We start from the raw sequence: 21,988 nt of genomic DNA, 5'->3' as shown, positions 1-21,988 counted from the left end.
CCAACGGAAAAGGATTATCATCCTTAGCAAATAACATTTTTTTTTTTTAACTTCTATCATACCTGGACTTTTGTTGTTCCAGAAGGTCTGATGAAGGTATATTTGTATCAAAGGAAATGTATAAACTAAGAACAGTAGGAGTGAATAAGAAAACAACTTTTAAGGGAATACAATTTTGAATTCCTTAGTGTGAACGACAAAGTGTGCATCAAGGATCAATATAAAATGGTTCCAACAAGTGGATACCACTGGTTTTCTGGAATCGTTAAGAGAGGTTATCCCTCATGCAACCAGACTTTATAACAAAGTAACCTTCACCAGTAGCTATATCATTGTAATATACAGCTCTATTCGACGACATTAAATTAATGGTAACTCTAATTGCCATGCATATACACCGAGGCAAAATGGCCTTACCAAAAGACTGCAATTATTTGAAATGAAGGAGGCCAAACAACATGAATGGCTGCAGAAATAAATGAAAATTCATTGAAAGAGGCTGTACTATATATCATTTCTTTCCTACCTATTTTGGTCTGTGATAATCTATACCTTATTAAAAGAAAAGGATTTGACTAATGGAATGGACCTTGTAACAACAGAAACATGGATAAATACAAGGAATACAAATGAACTAGTGCACCAAACCCTTAGGAGCCTTCCAAATTTATTTCTTGTATTACCTTGGGGATTTAGAAGAAAGGCATTTCCCACAGGAGACAAGCTTGAGCAATGAATGTGGTCTCCGTGTCCTGATTTTAAAACGTGAAAGCTGCAAAAACACAACTTCTTAGTGAACAACATAAAATGGATTGATGATACGAATTCCAGGTCGAACTAATTTTAGAAACAAGTTCCAGATACAACAGGACCTAGTCTTGATAGATCTAAGTTTTATTCCTCAATACATTACATAAGTGGGCATAAAGAGTGAAGCAGAACAGCAGACCAGGGCTTGCCTGGAGAAGTTCAAGAATTCAGAAAAGCAGATGGAAGTTATGGCAAATCATTAAAGAAATAACTGTCCTCAAAAAGGAAATTAGTGGTTAAAGTTGCTGCTATTTTCCAGATGTTGAAGTTAAAACAGAAACAAGTAAAGAGAAGCTAAAGCAGAAACAAGTAAACTATAGTCCCTACCCAAAATTAAAAAAAACAAATGGACAAACACATCTTGGCAGTGCCAAAGGGATCAAACAGGATACTTACCCTGCTCAGGCCCATTGGGGGATTCTAAATAGATATTTACCAGCCCAGCCCAGCCCAACCAACCAAATTAAAAATTTGTCAATATAGCTTGATATGCACATCCATGCAATCAAGAAGATTCCTAGAGGCTGAGCATAAATACATTTTCAATGATTAATTGACTTCGGTGCCTGGCTTTGTCATTTTATCATGTATATTTTAAGTTTACTGCTTTATGTCAAGACATTTAATGCTATGTATAATCCACACAAGAATCAAGTATGGCAAGTTCCAGATGAGGCATTGACGATGCACAGCAGGTTACACAGGCAACAAGCTTATTAGGTAATTACCTCATCCCTGCCCCACACTAATTCACCAACCTAACATAAAACAAATCTGAAGTGATGAGATGTCTTTCCATGGGATGATAACAGAGTGACCTCACCCATTGCCATTGCTATGGCAGAAATTAGAGTTAATACTCTTCTTTATATATATATATATATAGTGTTCCTATTGTAATGCAAAGTGGATTATAGTCATCACAGAAAAACTCATCAATACATAGTCACATGGGAACAAGCAATCAGTCTTTAAATTCTACAGTGAGAAAGAAGTAGAGTCAGGAAGGTCATCATAAGAGCACCATTGAAATCTATCATGCATTACCTTGCGACGAGTCACTTTAGATGCCTTCCAACACAGCAAACTTCTTGATCTAGGTTCCAATCTCCTGTAAAATAGATAAAGATCAGAGCTTATTCAAAGTTCATGAACCTATTTCACAGGAATCCTTTAAAATTGCAATGTATACAAGAAACATTTTTGGAAGGATGCTTCAATAAACACTAATCAATCAAGATTATAGGAGACACATTCGAAGGTTCATGCCAAGACCAAAAGAAGAGGATTTTATCATGAACATTCCCAGAACCAACTTATACTCCACTGTAACTCCTTAGTGAATTAGGAGAAACTAACACCCTTATTGATTTCACAGGCTTAGCCACTTCACAGCATAAATAAATTGATACTTGGTTGATGATAAAATTTATAATCATGCAAAATAAAGGAAAACATTCTCCTTTTCTTAGTTTTGTGAGGAAGCCTTTCATGAATGAAACTGGTTGCTCAATTTTATTGATTCTTACTACTAGTATTTTTGGCTCAATTTTATTGATTCTCCCCCATAGATGCTGACTGAAACCACTCGACTGCAATACCAAAAACAGGGCACAAACCCCTGTCCTCTTGCTAAGGTACCTAGCCCCTAAACCAAACATAGTCTGAGGTTGTCAGTTCCAATTGTTCATTCCTTATTCACCTATGTTGTATGAAAACTTCAAAGAAAAAGAATAAACAACTTGTACTGGTGCAACAGGCTTGTTAATCCAGATTAGTCAACAGGTTAAAAAGTAACAGAAAAGAATCAAAAACAGTTCCAAGCATTTTGGGTAACTCACCAACAAAGAGGCTTTCTCCATATGTGAAGACAATCACCAAGTTTTACTAGTAATGAAGCTTGCTAAAAACATCGACTTATCCAAAAGGCAAAGTCTAACAAGAGCAGATCTCAAGTTTGTAAGACCTCACTCAGACGAGCCACATAAAGATCTTAACAGCTCACTCTCAAAAGTGCAGCACAAATCCTATAACCATTTCCTTCAATATAGGGTTCCATAAGCAACTTCTGTACTCATAAGAAAATCCCAATAGAACTTTTTCTAAAAAAAAGAATAGTAACAAAATTAAGAATTTGACCAAATTCACAACAATGTCCACGTTGGTTCAAATTCTACCAAGCCTTGAGCCATCTTCTCCACCACAGCCAATTAATGTCAAAATCTGACAAAATTGACTCCATCATTCTTGTAACACCTTAGAGCACCAGCTTAAATAGGGGCGGAAAAACCATAACCTGCTATGAGTTGATTATCTTTCTATTGAATTATGCTATCTCAACACTTAACAACAGAGTTTTCACCACTATTGCAGTTAACCTCCACATCAAGCTCTAACACCATAATTGTAATAGATTTTTGAGTTCCTCTAACACCAGATCATTGACATCTAGGAGGGATTAATCGGGATTAAATTGGCAGGTGGAAAATCAGTTAAGAATCTAACATGAGTTTACTTGGTTCACCGAAAAACATGACTACATCCATGGGAATTAGATGAGCAACAAGTTTCACTAGTACAGAAGATTAAATTATGTATATTTCCAAAACTGGGAAAAAAAAAAACCAGAAGAACTAAAAAACTGAAAATTTCATTAAAAAACACACAAACATGCACAACTATAAGCATGCAAAGAAACCCCCAACAGGCGTTTAATATAACTACGGCCCCTTCAGCATGGCTATAGTTTCTAATAGTCTTTTTTTTTTAAAAGATCTGTGAGTAAAAGAGCTTATTAGAAAGAGTTTTATGAAGTATTTGGTTGCTACATTTTTAAAAGTAGTTTTTTAAACAAATAAATGAACTTTGTCATTGATAAAACTGATAATTTTAAATGTCTTTTATCAAAGTTTCAAGGTTATAAAGGTCCTCATAAAATAATTTCTTCAAACAAAGTCTACCTCATTGAAGATCTTTTCGAAAGAGCTACTGGGTTGTAACTTTTTCTGAAAAAGCTTTTACTTTCTAATTTGTGTAGCTCAAAGAACTTCTTAAATGCAATAAAACACCCTGTAAAAGAGTTTTTACTGTCAAAAAGACCTTTTAAATCTTCCAAGCAGTGCACCAACAGAGCCTAAGCAATGTGAATCATATCATCTTTCTAATCATGGACCAAGTCCAGTGGGTGCTAGCTCTTAAGTACCTCCTCACAAGACCTGGACAACCTGATCTGTTGCAAGTAGATGAATCACATTCCTCCAATCAAATCTGAGTAATTCAGATGAATATGCACCAGAAAAGTTTGAGGAATGGCTTATGCAAGCTCTAGAGAATTTTAGTGATTTAGGATTGAGGAGCAATGCTCCTGACTTCAATGGAAACTTAAAATGTGAGTAATTTCGGGACTCGTTGTATAGGCTTAAGAAATAATTTAAGTTCAAAGAAATTGATGGTCAAAAGAGAGTTAAAATTTATTTGGCAAAATTTAACATGGTGGACCAAGTAAAATGCTCAGATAAGGTAAATCCAAATTGGTAGTTGAGAGAAGATCTGCAACATGATCAATCTTGTGTGTCTTTTTGGCAAGAGCAATATGCCAACTATGCAACACATCTCCAATGACTCAAGAAAGCACCTAAAACACTTCAAATAGAGAGAACACCAAAGCCCGTAAGTGGGATAAAACACCATGTTTAGTTTCTTTCCCTATAGGAAGCTTCTTGTGACATGTGGTATCATGATCACAATAAATACATGTCATGTGTTCCTTAGGCCTATATGGGTAACAATCTCTGCACAATTCATAGCAGATATCAAAAACATTTACTCATGCCATAAAGATGGACAATAGATTATAGTCATGCCAGCTAATAAAGATTATGATCAAGCTTTGCTTTGATTACAATAGAATTATCTACAAACTTTGCTTTGATTACAGACAAGAAAGATTATGATCAAGCAGGTGAAAATATTTAAAAAAGGGTAAGAAACAAAGAAAAAACATCAACCTCATGGAAGTGTGAGGAATAAAATTACCAATGGAATTCTCAAGAATGCGATAACAATCAACCAAAACATGAGTTCTTTTTCAACAAGGGGAACTTGACACAATTAACCAACATGAAACCATATGACTGTTCTAATCATAAGTCAAGTCAAATGAGGACTTAACCTTGGCATGCAAAAAGTATACAACAATCACACGCAGGCCTGACAAATGAGGGCACAATCTACTGTGTCAGCTAATCAGCATGTCCATAATTGAGTGAGTCAAAACCCAAGCTACTCCAAAGATGGCAAATAATACACAACAAAAGTATGTATAATCACAATGAATAGGAACATGGTTAACTTGACTGCTTTTGCTTACACAAGCAACATCAGTTAACAATGATCTTCCCTCTTCTCCTAAGTTGGTTGATAATAAGAACCTTCTCCCCTGCAGAATCCCAAATAAAGAAACCAACCTTCGAAGAAGCATTTGAACCATACACCTCCCAAACCAAAAATGGGGGAAAAAACTTTTGAAAAATAAAAGGCAATATACAAAAGGATTTCACTGAAAAGCATCCTTTCTTAGGGACATTTCATACTAAATTATTTTTACTCCCCACCAACTGCCACATAGTGGATAAGCTGCTAAAATGACTCCAAAATCAAGATAGTCCCACCAGACAAGAACAAATGAGTCATTCCTGAACACAAGACTAGCACCACTTTCTCCAAAATGCACTTCCCAAGAAAAACGTAAACAAAAGATTTTTAAGAAAAGGAATATCAACAAAAATTAGAGATTCTCTTCTCTTTTTTTTTCTTTTTCTTTTTTTAATGGGTAAAAAGAAGAATATTATAAAATAAAAGAGGAACACTAAAAGAGCATCCTAAAGCATACAGGAAGTATAAAAAGAATGCCTAAAGGCACCACAAAAAATGAGGAATAACAAAAAACAACCGCCTCAACCCAAACCCAACCAGTCAACAAAGTCTACAGTGGAAAAAGGACTAGGAACCATAAACAACTTACACCATGCCCAAAAATTACAAAGGAAAGAAAATTTAAGCCATTGAACCTCCTCATTTTCAAACACTCTACTGTTTATTTCCTTTCAAATTGTTCAAAATAGGCATAAGGAAGCAATTTGCTACACCTTTTCCCTTTTTTACCCATGAAAGAACCTTGTCATCTTAAAAGTGTCTCTCTAACCAAAGAGGGGAGCACCCACAACACGCCAAACAGAGAGAACAAAAGATGTCATAAAACCCTTGCTTATAGTGGATGAAGATGTAATCAACGGATTCTTCCTCTATAAAGCAAAGGAAGCATCTGTTCACCAAATACCAAACCTCTCATTTGAATGTGATCCAAAGTTAAAACATTATCCCAAGTAATCTCCTAAGCAAAGAAACCCACCTTTGGCACCTAAGGGTTCCAAATCACAACTGTTGGAAAAACGCCCTGTTTTCCTAGCTCCAATGCCTTGTAAAGGGTCTTAACAGAAAAAGTGTCATCCTTCAACATCATTAGAAATTTGAGACATATTCCCAACTAAAAAGAGCAAATGGTCTCCCATAGTTTCACTTTTTGAAGATGTTCCGCTTGTGAGAATAATTTGAGGGAAAAAGAACTCCTTTTGCAAAGTATTATTTCATTTTGAGTAAAAGGCAAACATTTACATAGGATCTTAGGGGTTTCTCTTGAAAAGGTATGAGTTGAGTTGTTATCATGCTAGATTGGAAAAGTTAAAGGTTACACACCCCAATTTGCAACCTAATTTATTCAAGGAAAAGAAGTCAAAGTACAAATGAAGAATAAACTTCCATAAAAAATGAAGGGCAGTAACTTATGAAAAAAAAATGGAAGTAAACAGAGAATTAGAATGGTGTTTTCCCCTTCTTTCTCAATCAAACCTACTTTAATTGAGTATTAAATGGAGAAAAAAAAAACAATACAAATCAAACTTTTCCCATAAAAGAACCTGTTATGAATAACATTGTATAAAATAGGTTCATATCGTCACCAATTATTGTAATTTTTTTTTAGCAAAGGAGATTCAATCCCCCCTGGACCTTCTGAAGTCAGTTTTGCGCTTGGGAGATGGTCTAGGAGAAAATCCTAACAGACCAGCTTAGGAAGAGGTATTGGCTTTAGCTAGTAGATGTTATCTCGACAAGAAGGAAGAAGGGAATCATTTGCTTATCCATTCAGAGTTGGTGTGCAGTTTGTGGGCCCTTAGTTTTTGCTTTGTTTGGAATTACTTGGGTGCTACCCCACTCTTTAAAGCAATTGTTGCTAAGATGACAAGCAAGTTTCATTAGGAGTCAAAAGAGGTTTTGGAGGCTTATCCCCCTTGTGCTTTATCTATTGATTAAGGAAAGACCCAAAGAAAAGATGTCTGTCAACTCATAACGGTTGTCTTGCCTTGATGAGCCTTAAAGACTGACATTTTAGCCTCGTAACGGCTGTGTCAATCAAGACTAACTGCCTAGTGCAATTAATGCTTGGATGCATCTCAGGTGCTATTTTCATTGCCCGGTTGTTTGAGAGTCCATCTACTACGCTTGGTTTAGACGGACAAGCCACTCGACCTTGTGTCTCATGATCCACGGCTATCTCATGGATTCAAACAGCAATAGGGTACAGAACAACAGTGAGGGGCCCACAATGAGGACAATAAAAAGTAGTGTTTGGTGTTGAAGAACACATTTTTGAAACTTGGTTCACTTGGTCTAGGGTCTTGCCAAATCTTGATCGATTTTTTTTATTTTTTTTTTATCAGTAAGTAATATGTGTATTGCAAAAGAGGCACTAAAGAAGCGACTCAAAAAGATACAATGTAGAACAACTCACCCCCTTACAAAAGAACCCAAGCCACTAAGAAAGCACAAAAAACCCTCTCCCTTAATGCATACACACCCAATCAATAAACTCTATTAAGGTCAAAGGACCATCTTTTATCCACAATTTGGTTTCCGACCAAAGTAAATATACAAAAGAAATTTTCAGCTTTTGGATGGACAGCACACCGTCCTCAAAAGCAATTGAATTCCTAGCCTTCCAAATAACCCAAAACAAGCATAACGGCCCCAAAAGCCACGCCACCTTCCTCTTCTTGCCCACAAAGGAGCCTCTTCACCCTGATTGATTTTATATATTTTCTTACGAAGGGCTTAATCTGTGTTTATTTTCTCATTATTGTTCCTTGCCTCTAGCGCACTTCGTATAATTCCTATGCCCTTGGTTTGTGCGCAGTTTTTATTACATCTTATTGTAGCTATCAATAAATAAATGTATAAACAAGTAAATCAGCTTTCCTATTTGGATATTGGAAGATGCAGAGATTCATCACTATCTTGGAACTTATTAGGCATTATTTGACCTTGTTCTTTTCTCATATAGGTAAATAGATAGCATAAATAATAAGTGCAAAAAGAAGTGAGCAAACCCTATACACACTTGATCAAACAAAAGAATAAAAAAGGCAAGGGAGTCTAATAAAGTCACAAACAAGGCCCCAGGACAGCAGCAACCTATCAACAAAATAAAATAATAATAACTAATTAAAAACACACAATTCAAATTAAACTTTTGACAAATAGGATTTGGACCCCATCCTACTACTGAAAAAACTAATAGTCTTGTTGTAAAGAGAAAAAACAATCATAAGATCCTTGATTTGATACAATGAAGAAGAATGCGATCAATCGATTCCCCTTCAACTTTACAAAGAAAACATCTATTCACCAAGGACCACCCTCTTCTTTGGAGTTGATGTATCATCAAAACTTTTCCCCAACTAGCCTCCCAAGTAGAAAAAATAAAAAAAGACTAATTTTTGGCAACACCCAAGAGTTCCACATGATGCTCGAAGGAAAAGGAATTGACCTTCCTAACTCCAAGACAAAGAAACAAAAAAAAGCATTGTTCTACAACCCCTTCCAAATTTTTTTGTCAATGACTTCCCTCTTCATTGACTTATCATGCAATCTTGAGAAAAAAGACCCAAATACCCAACTCCTAATCATTAAAGATTTTGGAGAAGCACGGTCTCGAATTCCAATGGAACACCTCCCCACCCCCTTTACCGTCGCAGCATCGCTTCCTATACAATCCACTCCACCACCCAAGCGACTTTGGTAAATAGTTTACAATAGTATTCTTTGTATTAAACATATTTTTACACATTATGAAATACAAGAAATTATTTTTGTGGATATAATAATTTGTATACACATGTACATATATTGCATATCGATGTTCATCAAATTATTAAAAATTCTCACTCATACCTTACTTTTTGTCAAATATTCTATCACCATACCCTTTTTTACACCTCAATTTTTTTGAAGCTTACAACAATTTTTTTTTTTTTTAAGTTGCCTAAAGTTGTTCTTTTAGCAAGGCTAGAGAAGATGGGTTTTATTAAAGGCTTTAATATGGATCAAAGGTAGAGTGGGGTTGAGATTTCTTAACTCCTCCCCCCCCACCCCCATCTTTTTGCAAATGACTCCCCATTGTTCTATGTAGATTGAAATCAATTGTTATTCATAAGGTGGACTTTGTTTTGCATTGAGGCAGTCCCTAGCCTTAATTTCTATTAGACCAAGCTCATCCTAATAAGGGAGGTGGCAAATGTGGAGCTACTTATGGCAATTCTTGATTGTAAAGTAGGTAAATTGCCTTCCATTTATTTAGGATTGTTGTTGAATGCTCCTTTCATACGGAGTCTATTTGGGGTTCAGCAGAGGAAAGGTTTAACTGAATGCTAACTTGTTGGAAAAGGCAACTTTGTCCCAGGGTAGAAGGCTTGCTTTAATCAAAAGCACTTTTCCTAACCTCCTAATTTACTATATGCCAAATATTTTTCACCCCCCAAGTAGTGAGGAATGGATTGGAGAAAATTCAAAGGGATTTCCTATAGAAGGTGGTAATTATGAAAAAATGTATCATTCGGTTAAATAAACTATGTGCTGAGAGAAAATGAGGGAGGATTGGGAATCAATAAACTTTCAAGCTCAACAAAACTTTATAGGGAAATGGATTTGGAGGTATGCAAAATAACAAGGTTTTTGTGTAGAATGGTCATCCAAAGCAGATATGGAAGGGGGTTACATATCAATGCTAGGTAGAGAAGGGTAAGCCTCTAAAATTATTTCAATAGTGGACCTCGAACATATAATAGTTTTGAATTAAATCTCTTTAGAAAGAAGATTTTTTGTCATTTAGTAACCCTAATCCACTCCCTTTATGAAACTTCCATTATTGGGTTAGCCATGGGTTGGGTCTCTGGAAGACTACTTGAAAAGGTTGGGAAACATTTCAAGCTTTTACAAGCATTATTGTTGGTGATGGACCTCAAATTAGGCTTGGGTTTCACTCTTGGTGTGAGGATTGCTTGTTGAAGGATTTTTTCTCAATTTTGTTCGGTATTTCTCCACTTGCCATGATGGATGGTAGCAACACCTTGAGAGAGGGAGGGTGAGTATAACACTTGGTTCCTCATTTTAGGAGAAATTTTCTTGACAAGGAGTAAGGATTGTGCAAGCTAATAGAAATGAAATTGTTTGGTGAAATCTTAAACTTCATAAGTTTGAGTGCAAGACTATTTTCCCGCCAAGGAAGTTTAGGTTCCTTTGGCGCCCCCTAATGTCAATTTTTTCATGCAAGAGGCTACTTAAGAGAAAATCCTTACTTTGAATTAGCTTAATGGGTAGGGTTGGTCATTAGTGGGTCAGTGTTTTCCATGCAAGCAAGATGAGGAATTGGGCCAATCATATTCTCATTTATTGCAGGGCGGAGCAAAGTTTATAGTCCATGGTGTTCTCTTTTTGGTTTGGTGTGGGTGTTACCTCGATCAATCAACAATGTTGTTAGGTTTGCATGGAAACTTTGTGGGAAAGAGTAAGAAGAGGTTTTGGAGGATTATCCCTATGTGTTTGTTTTAGTCCATTTGGAGAGAGGATAACAATAGACGTTTTGAGGGCAAAAAGAGCTTCAAATTGAAATTGAAAAATCTATTCACTCTTACTTTACTATCATGGTCCAATACGATGTCAAATTGTAACTTTGAATCCTTTCTAGATTAAGTCCATCGTTTAGACAAGTTTAAGGCATTGCTAATACCTTAGCCACTCATCGTATACCTCTTGTGTACATAGAATGCAACCCTTTTTTAGGCACTTTTCAATAAAATCATTATTGCCCATCAAAAAACATAATATTATTATTTTTGTTTCCTAATGGAATGACTTTTACAGTCATTTCATTTTAAAAACTTTGAGCATGCTAGTTTCTTCAAATGTGTCAACATGAAATGCTATCCTCTTAGTCTTTTTCTATATCTTCAAGGGGCGGGAGCTCTTTTAGGTTTCAATATAAGTTTTTTATTCCTTTTTTGTAAGTATGAGTCCATAAACTATATTTATGAAGGAACATATTCCGCTTAATTGCCTCTCATAAAATAAAAAAATTTAAAAAAAAAAAATTAACAAAAAAAACAAAAACTTGTTCATTTTTAACTTTCATACAAACAAGAATTTTTACATATAATTCACAATTTTTAATCATTTTTTCTTATAAAAAAAATATATTATCCAACAAATTTGTTCTTTCATATGAATACATTTCAAGTGGATTGAGTGGTCAACACAGGTTGTTCCTGTGGGCAGCCACTTCATGCAAAAGAGCTCGAGGTTAGGTCCATTATGACTCAATCCCTCTTAAATTGGAAATTTGACCTGTAACTAGTAACTACTTAATTGGCTTTTTGGCGTCCTTTGCTCACATTTCTAACCGTCAGCCCCATCCCTCCACTATACTTTCATTGTCATTGTTAAAGAACAAGATATACATTGTAAAATCAAATCCTACAAGCTAATCATGGTTGTTTGCCCACAAGCCTTTGTGTCTCTTCATATGCAAGTATGAGGCCGCAAGTGAGGGAAGGTGTTAAAAGAACATGATATACTAACATAGTATCAAAGTCCCGTTTGATGGGAGATCATACGTTCAAGCCTCATCTCAGAGTATTTATTTCCCAATTTATTAAGCTTAATGTTGGTTGAAACACTAATTGTGGTTGTTTGCCTACAGCCTTTGTGTTTCTCCATGTGTGGGTATGGAACACACATTAGGGAGGGTGTTAAAGAGCATGATAGACACTATGGACCTAAATTCTATCAGCTTAAGCTCTTAGGAAATTTGGTTATCCAACAACCATTATTGCCTAGTGCCATCCGAACAAAAGAAAGGTTGATATTTAGGTTTATCTTAATGTGTTTTAGTGTTTTTAGTTTTTTTCTAAATAGGAAATGATTGTGACTAAAGAACACATTTATTTTTCTCAAATATGAGAAACAAAATGGAAACCATTAATTTATTTCCTGTTTCCAAAAAAAAAAAAAACTAAACTAAAAATGGCATCTCAACCAAACATTAACATAGTCTTTTCCTTTTTCAACAATCTAGCTCAAAGCTCCTAAAATTTAAATAAGCTATCACTAACCCCTAAAGGAATCTAGATTTTGTGAACATGGTCAATCCCTTTTAATTATGCAATTTGTGGATGGAGAAGTTATCAAGCTTTGACACACACACACACACAACAGAAAAAAGTTATAGCATACATTAATATCAATGGTAGTCCTGTCATTAAAGGTTTTAGTATTTAAGTTAGATAAGAGGTTCTGCTCGTTAAGAATTAGATCCATTTAAACTCTGCAATGAAGGAAAAAATTAGAAATGACAGAAAAAATTAGGGATAATAAAATAGCATGGTGGTACATACAGGTTCTCTTGTTCAAGCTTTTCAGCGATAGAAACTGCTTTGCGTTTTGTCCATCCGCTTCGCTGGGAACATCCTTCTGCCTGTTGAATTACATGTGCAAGGGATACCTTGCTTCGTACTAGACTCTGACTATGACTTTGTTCACCAAATTTTCTTCTTTCCGGGACAGAAGCCATGGTAGATTTCCTATGTGAAGATGATGCTTCCCCTGCCCAAGAACTTTCTAAACCTGTTTTATCAGATTGAACATTGTTATCAACATGGTCATTAGACTTCAGCTCCCTGGGAGAAGGTAATATTTCAACAATTTCACTTCTTCCCATTTCGAGGGAGTTAGCATTCAACAGCTGACCTTGAGCTGAACCACCCCCATGAAAATCTCTATCTTTTGGAACCCTTTGGTTAATATCATCATATCCTGCCTGATGCCGCCTGTTATCAGTGATATTTCCTCGGTTTGTAACCATCTGAGACGGAAGATCCTTAGCAGCAGAAAAGATAAGAGGCACATGAGCCCCTGCCTTTGCATCTTTCCTTGATTCAGATCTGATTTCAATTGTCACTGGGGACCCAAGAATAGATTCAAAAGCTCGTAAGATGTGCCCCCTATACTTCTCTGCTTTGGATTTGGTTAGATGTGAACTGAACATCAACTGCACAGTTGGAGCTGTATGAAAGAACAAAAAATTAGGTCAGACAATCAGGTGCCCCACCTTACAAGTAAAGCAATACTACAGTAAAGGCATGTCAAGTAAAAGGAAAGAGACCATCAGATAAGGCATTAGTATAACAGCTGGAGGCATTGACAATATCAGGAAAGAATCAAAAGAAGAAAAAATACAATTCAAGTATTCCAAATACAGAGCTAAAGACACAAAATTGAGGTATATCTTCATTAAAGATATAAAGAAAAATGTGAAAGAGAAACATTCAGGAATACAGAACCCTATGATCAGCAAAACAAGAACAGTTAAGGGAGATTCTAGCCTTGTTGGAAGACTTGAAGCTGGCCAAAGCTGATGGCCAGTTAAGGGAGATTCAGCAGTGGTCGTATCTAGGGTGAATAAGAGAGAATGAAGAAATTTATGGAAATTTGATGGGTCGCTTTGCCAAGTTTTTTATTTTGCTTCAGAGATTGAGTGCTCTGTTTGTTGGATATCTTGTTCAGCTAATCACATGGCGGATATATTAGCAAATCGGGGAGCTAAACATATAACATCTTTCGTAGCAGTTTTTCTACCTCCTTGAATATTGGCTTTTGTATTTGGAACCACCCTTAGATATCCAAAGACTGGTGCTTCCTAGATGAGACAGTTTTTTCCTACTTTTGATCAAAGTTTTGTAAGCATTATGGAGGAATGATTTCTCATCCTTCTTTGTGCTTATTTCATGGTAATAAAATAATCCTTATTTATTTAAAAAGAAAAAAGAAAACAGCAACTCTAGAATCTGATTCTTATGCTAAGTTCGGATGAAAAGGATTTCAATAATAATATTTGCATGACAAGGAGCATGAGAAATTGGATCTTGGGGAATAGAAAGAAGGGTTGGAGTATTTAGGGAATGTGAAAATGTAAAGCCGTTTAAATTCTTTAGAGTACTAAAGAAAGATATAGTTATTAATGTCAGCCCTTATTTTGAAATATCCGACTTGGAGAGTGGATTGATTTCCATGAAATGCAAATGAAAGATGTTATACTACCAACTCTCCTAACAACTTAAATTGTTAAAATATGGACCCACAATTTATATCAGGCTAACACCCTTCTTCATGTGCAACCTCATACACACATGGAAAGATAAATCAGAGCAATTACAGGTTAAAGTTAAATTGATGAGAAATAAATGGGAGAGACTTGAAGTCAAGACCTCTAGTTGAATCTGCTACCATGTTATAGAACAAAGATAAGGAGAAGAGAATGCATTTGCTCTTTTTTTTATATCAATTAGAAAATAATAAAACCACAAAGAAAACTGTATACACTGCACCTCTATGATAACTCTAATACTCAAAATTACAATAATACTCGCACTAATAATCTCTAGCAAAAGAGATTCTAGTCATTTTGAGAAGGAATGAAAGAGAAATGTATTTTGAACTTTTCATTTGTCGGAAGGAACATTTAGAGTGAAGCAATTTGGTCTTTTCAACTTCAACATTTGCCGATAATTTTTGTAAAGGAGGCTTACAAAAAGCAAGATAAATTTTGTAATTGAAGGATAAATGGTTACTGCATAAAAGAATTATTTTTTTTATAGGCTATTGTGTAAAAGAAATACGAATATTTGGATCATTATCAAACTCGAGAATATTTTTGTTCTTCACAACTTTAAAGTGGATGGAAGAATATGATAAAATGAGAGGATTAGGAATTGTTTTTTGGTGAAAAAAAGAGACCAAGATTTTCTTGAAAGTTATGGGTAAATAAGGAATTCTGTCCTTTTTATTAGAGAGAAGTTGGAATATTTTGAGGAAAGTTAACATGCAAAGGTATTCCATTCTTAAGTCACTCTTTATTAGACTTAAGCTCCTTCGATAAGGCCAGCAGCTCAACAGACAAGAAGCATTTGCATACAGAAAATTGACAACAAAACTGATTAGGTGAGAACAGATTGGTAGTGGACCACAGTTCAATGCTTCCCTGTAGATAACACAAATCTGTATCAGCATGTGGGGTTGAATACAAAATCCTGTTTGAAAGAAGTCAAAGTCAATGAACAACAGCACAACATGGGTTAACTGTAATGACTTATTTGCCTCCAATTTCTAGTCAGACAACATTTATCATAAGAAATTTAGTATTTCACCATGTGAATCCATAAGGGGGGTTGGCCTCCTATAGTAACATCGGATAAGGAATAAAAATTGAATGGCCTCCCAAACCACCTTCCCCATGAGAAAAGAAAGAATGAAACCAAAGAACAAATAAAGTGGATTGGACCACCCTAGTTCATAACTAAAACTGAACTCTTGTATTTGGTGCACTGGGTCTTACATCAATCCTAATGAATCCCCAAGCAGAGGAAAAAATATTGAAAGCCTTATTTCAGTTTGTACTCTTAACCAACATGAAAGAACCTGACCTCTAAGAATCTTTTGAGGCTTGCACATGCTAAAAATTTCAAGCATAAGGCTGAAAGGAAAAGTAATGAAAGAAATTAATAGTATTCTACAGGGGCCAAGAATCATGGCATTTAGTAAATAAGGTAAATAAAAACCTGACACCATGAAGAAAAAACAAAAATCACACTGCAAAATACTGAGGCATAAATCATGGCATGAATAAATGAATATATTGCACATTAGGAAGTACCTGCACCAATACTGACCGAAATCAGCTTTCCTTCTTTGTACAAAAACTCTTTTAAAGTATCAACTTGAATCTTCTCAAGCACCTCCAACCAAATTTCTTCAATTTCTTTACGAACTTTACCTGGAATCTGCTTGCCACTTAACCTATTTGTATCAGCAGAATGTGCAGATGACTGTTGACGAGCCATCCCAGATCCAGCATGTTTTTTTCTATCTATACTACTAGATTTCATCATACCATTATCAAAGATGTCACCAGAACTTCCAGCCTGGAGTTTCTCTATCCTAACATTTGTTGACAAGCTTCTCTCAGTATTAGGCATCTCGTTGTGTGAATCATTGCCTTTCCTGACCATATCTCTTCCACTAGCATTATTTGGAACCAAAGGACTGTGATTAAAACTAGTGTCTGCAGAAGAACTAGGCAACATATACTGCTGATCAGGAGCAAGTTGAAGTAATGCAGCTGTCAGCCATGTTAGTTTGTCATTTGACATCCTCAGTTGTTTTTCAGCTTCAGATAGAGTCTTCAGAGCTTGACGCAGTTTTTCCATATCTTCTTTGGATACTGAAACAAATAAACTTGTTTTGTTAGTTGGGAAGAAAAGCTAAGGTGAAGAAAAACCAATGTAACCATAATTGAGCTCTTTTAGTATAAATTTTCAGTTTCAAACATTGAGAAAAGGTTATCAAGCAGATGAATTAGTTAATTATTTATAATGAAAAGAAGAGGAATCCAATAATTGTTGGACTCACATGCTTGTCGTCGAAAGAACTTCCTTCTAAGCCTTTCTTTAGTGAAATCATAGCTACCAGCAAGAATATCAGTTATTACTGTAGCAAGTTGTGACATCAAAGCTAACGGCTCCACACCAGTTTCCATGATTTCTCTCAAATTCTTCACAGTGTTAACCGTGTCAGCAGATAATGCTAAGTCAAGTAGATCTACCAATTTCTCATCAGAGATAAGCCCAACCTGTAAAAAGGTGTAGCAAGTAGATTCATAAATTTGGATAAGTAGCAAAACTAGCAGTAAATTACACTGAATAAGCAATCGGTGGTATGTTGTGAAGGTATAGCAGCATTTTCTGTATATTCAACAAACAAGGCATCTACCGCTAAACAGAAACCACTTAAAAAGATGACATTCACAAGATTTTCTTTTTCTCATTACAGATAAGACCAACCAGTAAAAAGGATCTGTAAATTTTGATAAGCAGCAAAATAGCAGTAAATCACACTTCATAAAGCAACTTGTAACAAGGTATGCAGTTATAGCAGCATTTTCTGTATATTCCACAACCAAGATATTTAACGCTAAACATCAAACACATAGAAGGTTAACCCTTCACAAGATTCTCCCTTTGAGCAAACTGAAGAGTCTACTTAGAGAACTAGCAAAATACCCATCCACATAGGAAGCAGCTACTTATTAAAATGAGACTAACAAGGAACCTTATCAAAATATCCACGCCAGGGCGAACTTCAGCAGAAGTAACAAAAACAAAATCGCATTAAATAGACTCAATGATGAAAATAACCAAATCAAAACAGTTAATACGCGTAATCATGGATGTAAATAAAATGCAAATTATTTCCACAAAAAAAAAAAAATTCACTTTTTCTGCAGTAAACATCTCTCCATGTCCCATAGTTCTTTAATAAGCTTTTTCAGTTTTTATAGAACTTCTAAAATTACAAACCACAAATATCATATGTAACTCCAACTTTCAGTGCTCAGCATCTTACCTTTCAGATAGCCTCTCTCGGACCTAGAGAAAGGGGAAGGGTTAAGGTAAATATTCAAGTACTTGAAAACAATCAACCTATAGAGTCTACTAATAAAGAAAAGAAAAATATTTATATTCCAAAATCTAACTATATAAAGTTATATAAATACAAAAAATAAACCAAATCAAAAGTCCCTTCTTGCACTTAATTTTCTGATTTTCTAATAAAGAATTTTTAAACTTCAATATCAAAACATACATTAAGATTTCAAATGCCGCATGTTTAATCAAGAAATATATCAGGAATAAATCAACTCATAATAGGCCTGGAAATTAAACTGTAATCATTAACTAGTCTTAAAAGACATGCAGCATGAACTGCATTATGCAAAATCAATCCTAGATTGGTGTATCTATAGTAGATGTCTCAAAAGCAATGGCAACCCAGGTTACACGACCTTTGGTATGATTAATGAACTTTCATCTGTTTAAAAAGGAAAAACAGAAAAAAAAAAAAAAAAAAAAAAAAAAAAGCATGGAGCAATGCTTGTTCAAAAGCAATGGTAACTAGGTTACACCATCTTTGTCATGATCAATGGACTTTCATCTATTTAAAAAAGACAAACAGAAGAAAACAAAAGCATTAGCAATGCTTGCAAGCTTATGCATATTATTTGAAGAAACATGCAAGATAAGAAATATATAAATAAAAACACACTACTTCAGGTAGCAAGAACGGTAAAGAAGTTACCACCTATAGGAACAAAAGAACAGGAATCCTCAGCATTAGGAAATGCAATTGATCAAGAAAGCTTTTTAAGTTAGCAAATTAATAAATACCAATAGATGTAACATGAAAGAAAAAAAAAATATACCATTCTTATTTATGTAGAAAGAGTGATAAAGAATATACCAGCTCCTGAACAAGAGGAACGGAGATTCTCTGGCCAAGCAAACTCAGTTGCTCAAGAGTCATCTCAGCATCCCTCAAAGATCCATCTGATCTTGATGCAATAAGTTTTAGCGCATCCTTATCAATTTCGAGATCTTCTTTAGTCGCAATCCACTGCAAAGTATAGATGATATCTGCATCCTTCAACTTTGGGAAAAAGAATTTCTGGCACCTGGATATGATGATATGAGGCAAAACATCAAGAGTTGAACTGACCAGAACAAAAACCATGCGTCTAGGTGCTCGATCAATGAGCTTTGATATAGCACTCCAGCAATCAGGGGACAGAGTATCACAGTCATCAAAAATAAACACTCTGTACTGTGTTGGCAGCTGGGAAGCAATCACATTGTCGAGTAGATTCATAATACCCTCAAAGTCCAAATTACTGACAGGGCCAACTTCCCTTATATTTCTACTTTTACCCATATCATGTGCAATGCAAGAATTGCAAAAGCCACAAGGCTTGGGATGTTCCATAGACGGGCAATTTAAAGCTCTGGCAAAAATACGTGCACAGGAGGTCTTCCCAGTGCCATGAGGTCCATAGAACACATATAGAAACCCAACCTTCCTTTTTACCACAGCATTTGAAAGAGCTTGTGCTACCAAATTCTGGCCCACTAGACCTCCAAACGTTCTTGGCATGTATTTCTGGGTCAGATTCTGGTGCCTATCCTGGCGGTACCCTCTAAACTTGCGTTGGTCACCAGATCTAGCTTCAGAAGCAAGGTCAGAATCAATATCATGCCTCAATAGATTATCAGCAAAAATTCCCAGCTCCCCAGAATAGTCATGCACCCAAGCAGCATTTTCAGTGCTTTCCTGAGATCCAGATGCCTCAACTAGTAGAGGCAGTGCCTCTGCATCAGATTTAGTAGATGCACTTGAGTGATCTGATGCCATAGGCATATCAGAAACATCTCTTCCTTGGGGAACTGACCCCCCTCTCCTTAGTCTTGAATCAGACAAACCACAAGACAAACTCCTCCCAGCCATGTCAAGGAATGTTTTACCTCTATGATGAATTCTTGACCAATTCCAAGGAATTCCACACCCATTTCTAGGAGCCCTTGTGACATTTCGCTCACCATACTCTTCTCTTTCCTCCTCCATCTCATTCTTCAGGCACACTGATCCTTGAGCGAATGAATTGGAGGCCACAGACAATTCATTTTGAGCTCCAATATCTCTCAAGCCTATAGCAGCCCGATTTCTTCTTGCACCTCGAAACTTGCGCTTTTTTATCCTATTCAATCCACTGCAGTAGCCTCGGATGCTGGCTTCTGGTTCCTCTCCGGTTCTCTCTTTCCGGGTACGTCTTCCTTGGAGATGGATATGAGAAGATGCTGCATCACTATCCACTGGGAACTCCTTCAACTGCTCAGATAGAGTCTTGAGGAGAACTTCTTGGCGAAGCTTGCCCTTCTGTTTAACTCTTTTATCTTTTGATTCGGAGTTTCCAGAAACAAGTTCATTAACTGAATCATTACCATCCTGATCTTGTGAAGGCTCTTCATAGCCGCCCAAAAGATCAGTCCTCATGCTCCTCCGGCTAGATTCTTCTCTCTTAATTCTTCTACCATCCCGAAGCCCACTCTTGCCACTACGCTCACTCATTGCTGCTATTCCATTATTGCCCCCAACAACCTCCCCAGGAGCAACTTTTGATGTTGCTAAACTTGCCACAGTTGGTGAGCTTCCTGACAATCTTCTACCCTCCCTCCGGCGCTCAATTCCAACCGACCTCCTCCCCTCTCGACTCACAGCATCATTTTCAACTTTCTTAGAAAGCAAATCAATAACAGAAGGCGAATGCCATGAAGGAGGACTTGTTGAAGGGTCCCTAAGAGACCGTGACCTCTGAAGGACAATAAGGTCCCTCATAATCGACCTGTCAGCCAATATGGGGCTATGCTTGTGCATATGGTTTTTCAGGTGAATACAATTCGTCAAATGAATATGGTTGCGCAGATGATCACTAATATCACCATTTGCATCCTTGAGAATCCTATCACGGACAGCCCTGGTCATGATCAGAACATAAATGTGTCCGAAACTGGAATTTTTTGTGGATTAAGGAAAGAAATCAAAAGATATTGCATTTTTATGCTCTCCAACAGTTTCAAATCTTCTCAATTATGGCATTGAAACCATGACACTCAAATGACATTCGGCTCAATATGTGGGAAAGCCCACGCCAATGCCAAATCCAAGCAATCAAACATCCTCCATCATAGACAAAGCTTTTATTTTTAATTACAATAAACCCTTTTCCATTGATAGCTGAACAAACTTGCAAAATTCTCCCGAAGCACTTTTCCCACTCAAAGCCACTGAACCACCACCAACAGATTTAGAAAAACATAAAAATTCAATGAACCCAAGAAATCAAATACCCAAAGAATAACAAAACAAAATAAAATAAAATAAAACTCAAGCTCTGAAGCTCCAACCACAAATGCCAGTTCAAATAAGCAACATTGGAGACAAAGACAACTCGTTCTGTACTTGATGCATGAGATTATAACCATACACTCTGAACTTCAAACCACCGAGCATAGACAAACAGACAAGAGGCTAAACAGAACCATTTTTCAAATCTTTGATTCTCTGAAACCCTAGAAGATCACGGTTCCCGAAAAACCGAAGTTCGAGTTTCAAAGAAGATGATCAAATGTTGAAGACTTAAAAGAAAACAAAGAGAGAGGAAAGAAGAAGAGGAAGAAGAAGAAGAATGAGAAGAAGAAGAAAGGGAAAGAAGAAAGCACTACATTCACCTGAATTGAAAAGCAGAGCGAGCCGTTTCAATTATTAAATCTCAGATCTCTCTGCAAGCTCCACATGCACTTCACGAGGGTTTCTGTCATCGAAAACGATAGGCGAAGCCACACAGAGAGATAGGGAGAAAAACAGAGCTGCGCAGGGAGAAAAGGAGAGTAGCGACTGTCTGCGTGCGTCGATGAGAGAGAAAGGGCTCCATATGTTAGAGAAACAGATGTCCCTGCCTGTGTCCAAGAGAGAGAGAAAGCCACCCAGAGTGTTTTTAGAGTGAGAAAGCGCGACTGTATTTTTAGAGAGAGAAACCGAGGAGGGGGTTTCGCACTTTCACTTCAGAAAACTTTTTCCCAACACCGGGCCCCACCCTGTCAGAGGCCCTACAAAAAATAAATTTTTTCTCCAAATAAATACAATTTTCTACAAAATTAAAGCATACATTATCCAAAAATACATTTAAAATGATTTCATTTGGTATAAAATCCTAAAACAAATACAACTTCTCCTCCTTGAAGCCCATAGAAAAAAAAAAGCGGCATGCCACGTGGCTAAAAGTTGGGAAGAGTAGAGAGGAACGCACACCAAAACACTACAGTGCAACCGTTCCTGCAGCCACACAGAG

The 21,988-nt window shown here is 36.3% G+C and overlaps 1 protein-coding gene across 2 annotated transcripts; it reads right to left on the bottom strand.

Moving 5' to 3' along the window:
* Positions 1-252: 252 nt before the first annotated feature.
* On the bottom strand, positions 253-21,686 carry LOC100249702 (protein STICHEL-like 3). Of its 2 annotated transcripts, XM_010657244.3 has the most exons (8): positions 21,369-21,686; positions 18,550-20,924; positions 16,663-16,882; positions 15,908-16,474; positions 12,946-13,260; positions 12,594-12,822; positions 1,858-1,921; positions 253-772 (listed from the first exon to the last, which is right to left on the bottom strand). In XM_010657244.3, the coding sequence occupies exons 2-8, from the start codon at positions 20,620-20,622 to the stop codon at positions 680-682; spliced, it is 3,561 nt and encodes a 1,186-aa protein (XP_010655546.1). In that variant the 5' UTR covers positions 20,623-20,924; positions 21,369-21,686; the 3' UTR covers positions 253-679. The 2 variants fall into 2 exon arrangements, with proteins under 2 accessions (XP_010655546.1, XP_010655545.1); XM_010657243.3 differs by having other exon boundaries at positions 12,594-13,260; positions 21,369-21,685.
* Between the last annotated feature and the right edge of the window lie 302 nt (positions 21,687-21,988).

Source organism: Vitis vinifera, chromosome 10 (assembly GCF_030704535.1).
Source record: "Vitis vinifera cultivar Pinot Noir 40024 chromosome 10, ASM3070453v1".
Classification (NCBI taxonomy): domain Eukaryota; kingdom Viridiplantae; phylum Streptophyta; class Magnoliopsida; order Vitales; family Vitaceae; genus Vitis; species Vitis vinifera.
The sequence above is the reverse complement of the archived record's forward strand: the minus strand, read 5'-3'. Positions and strand labels throughout refer to the sequence as shown.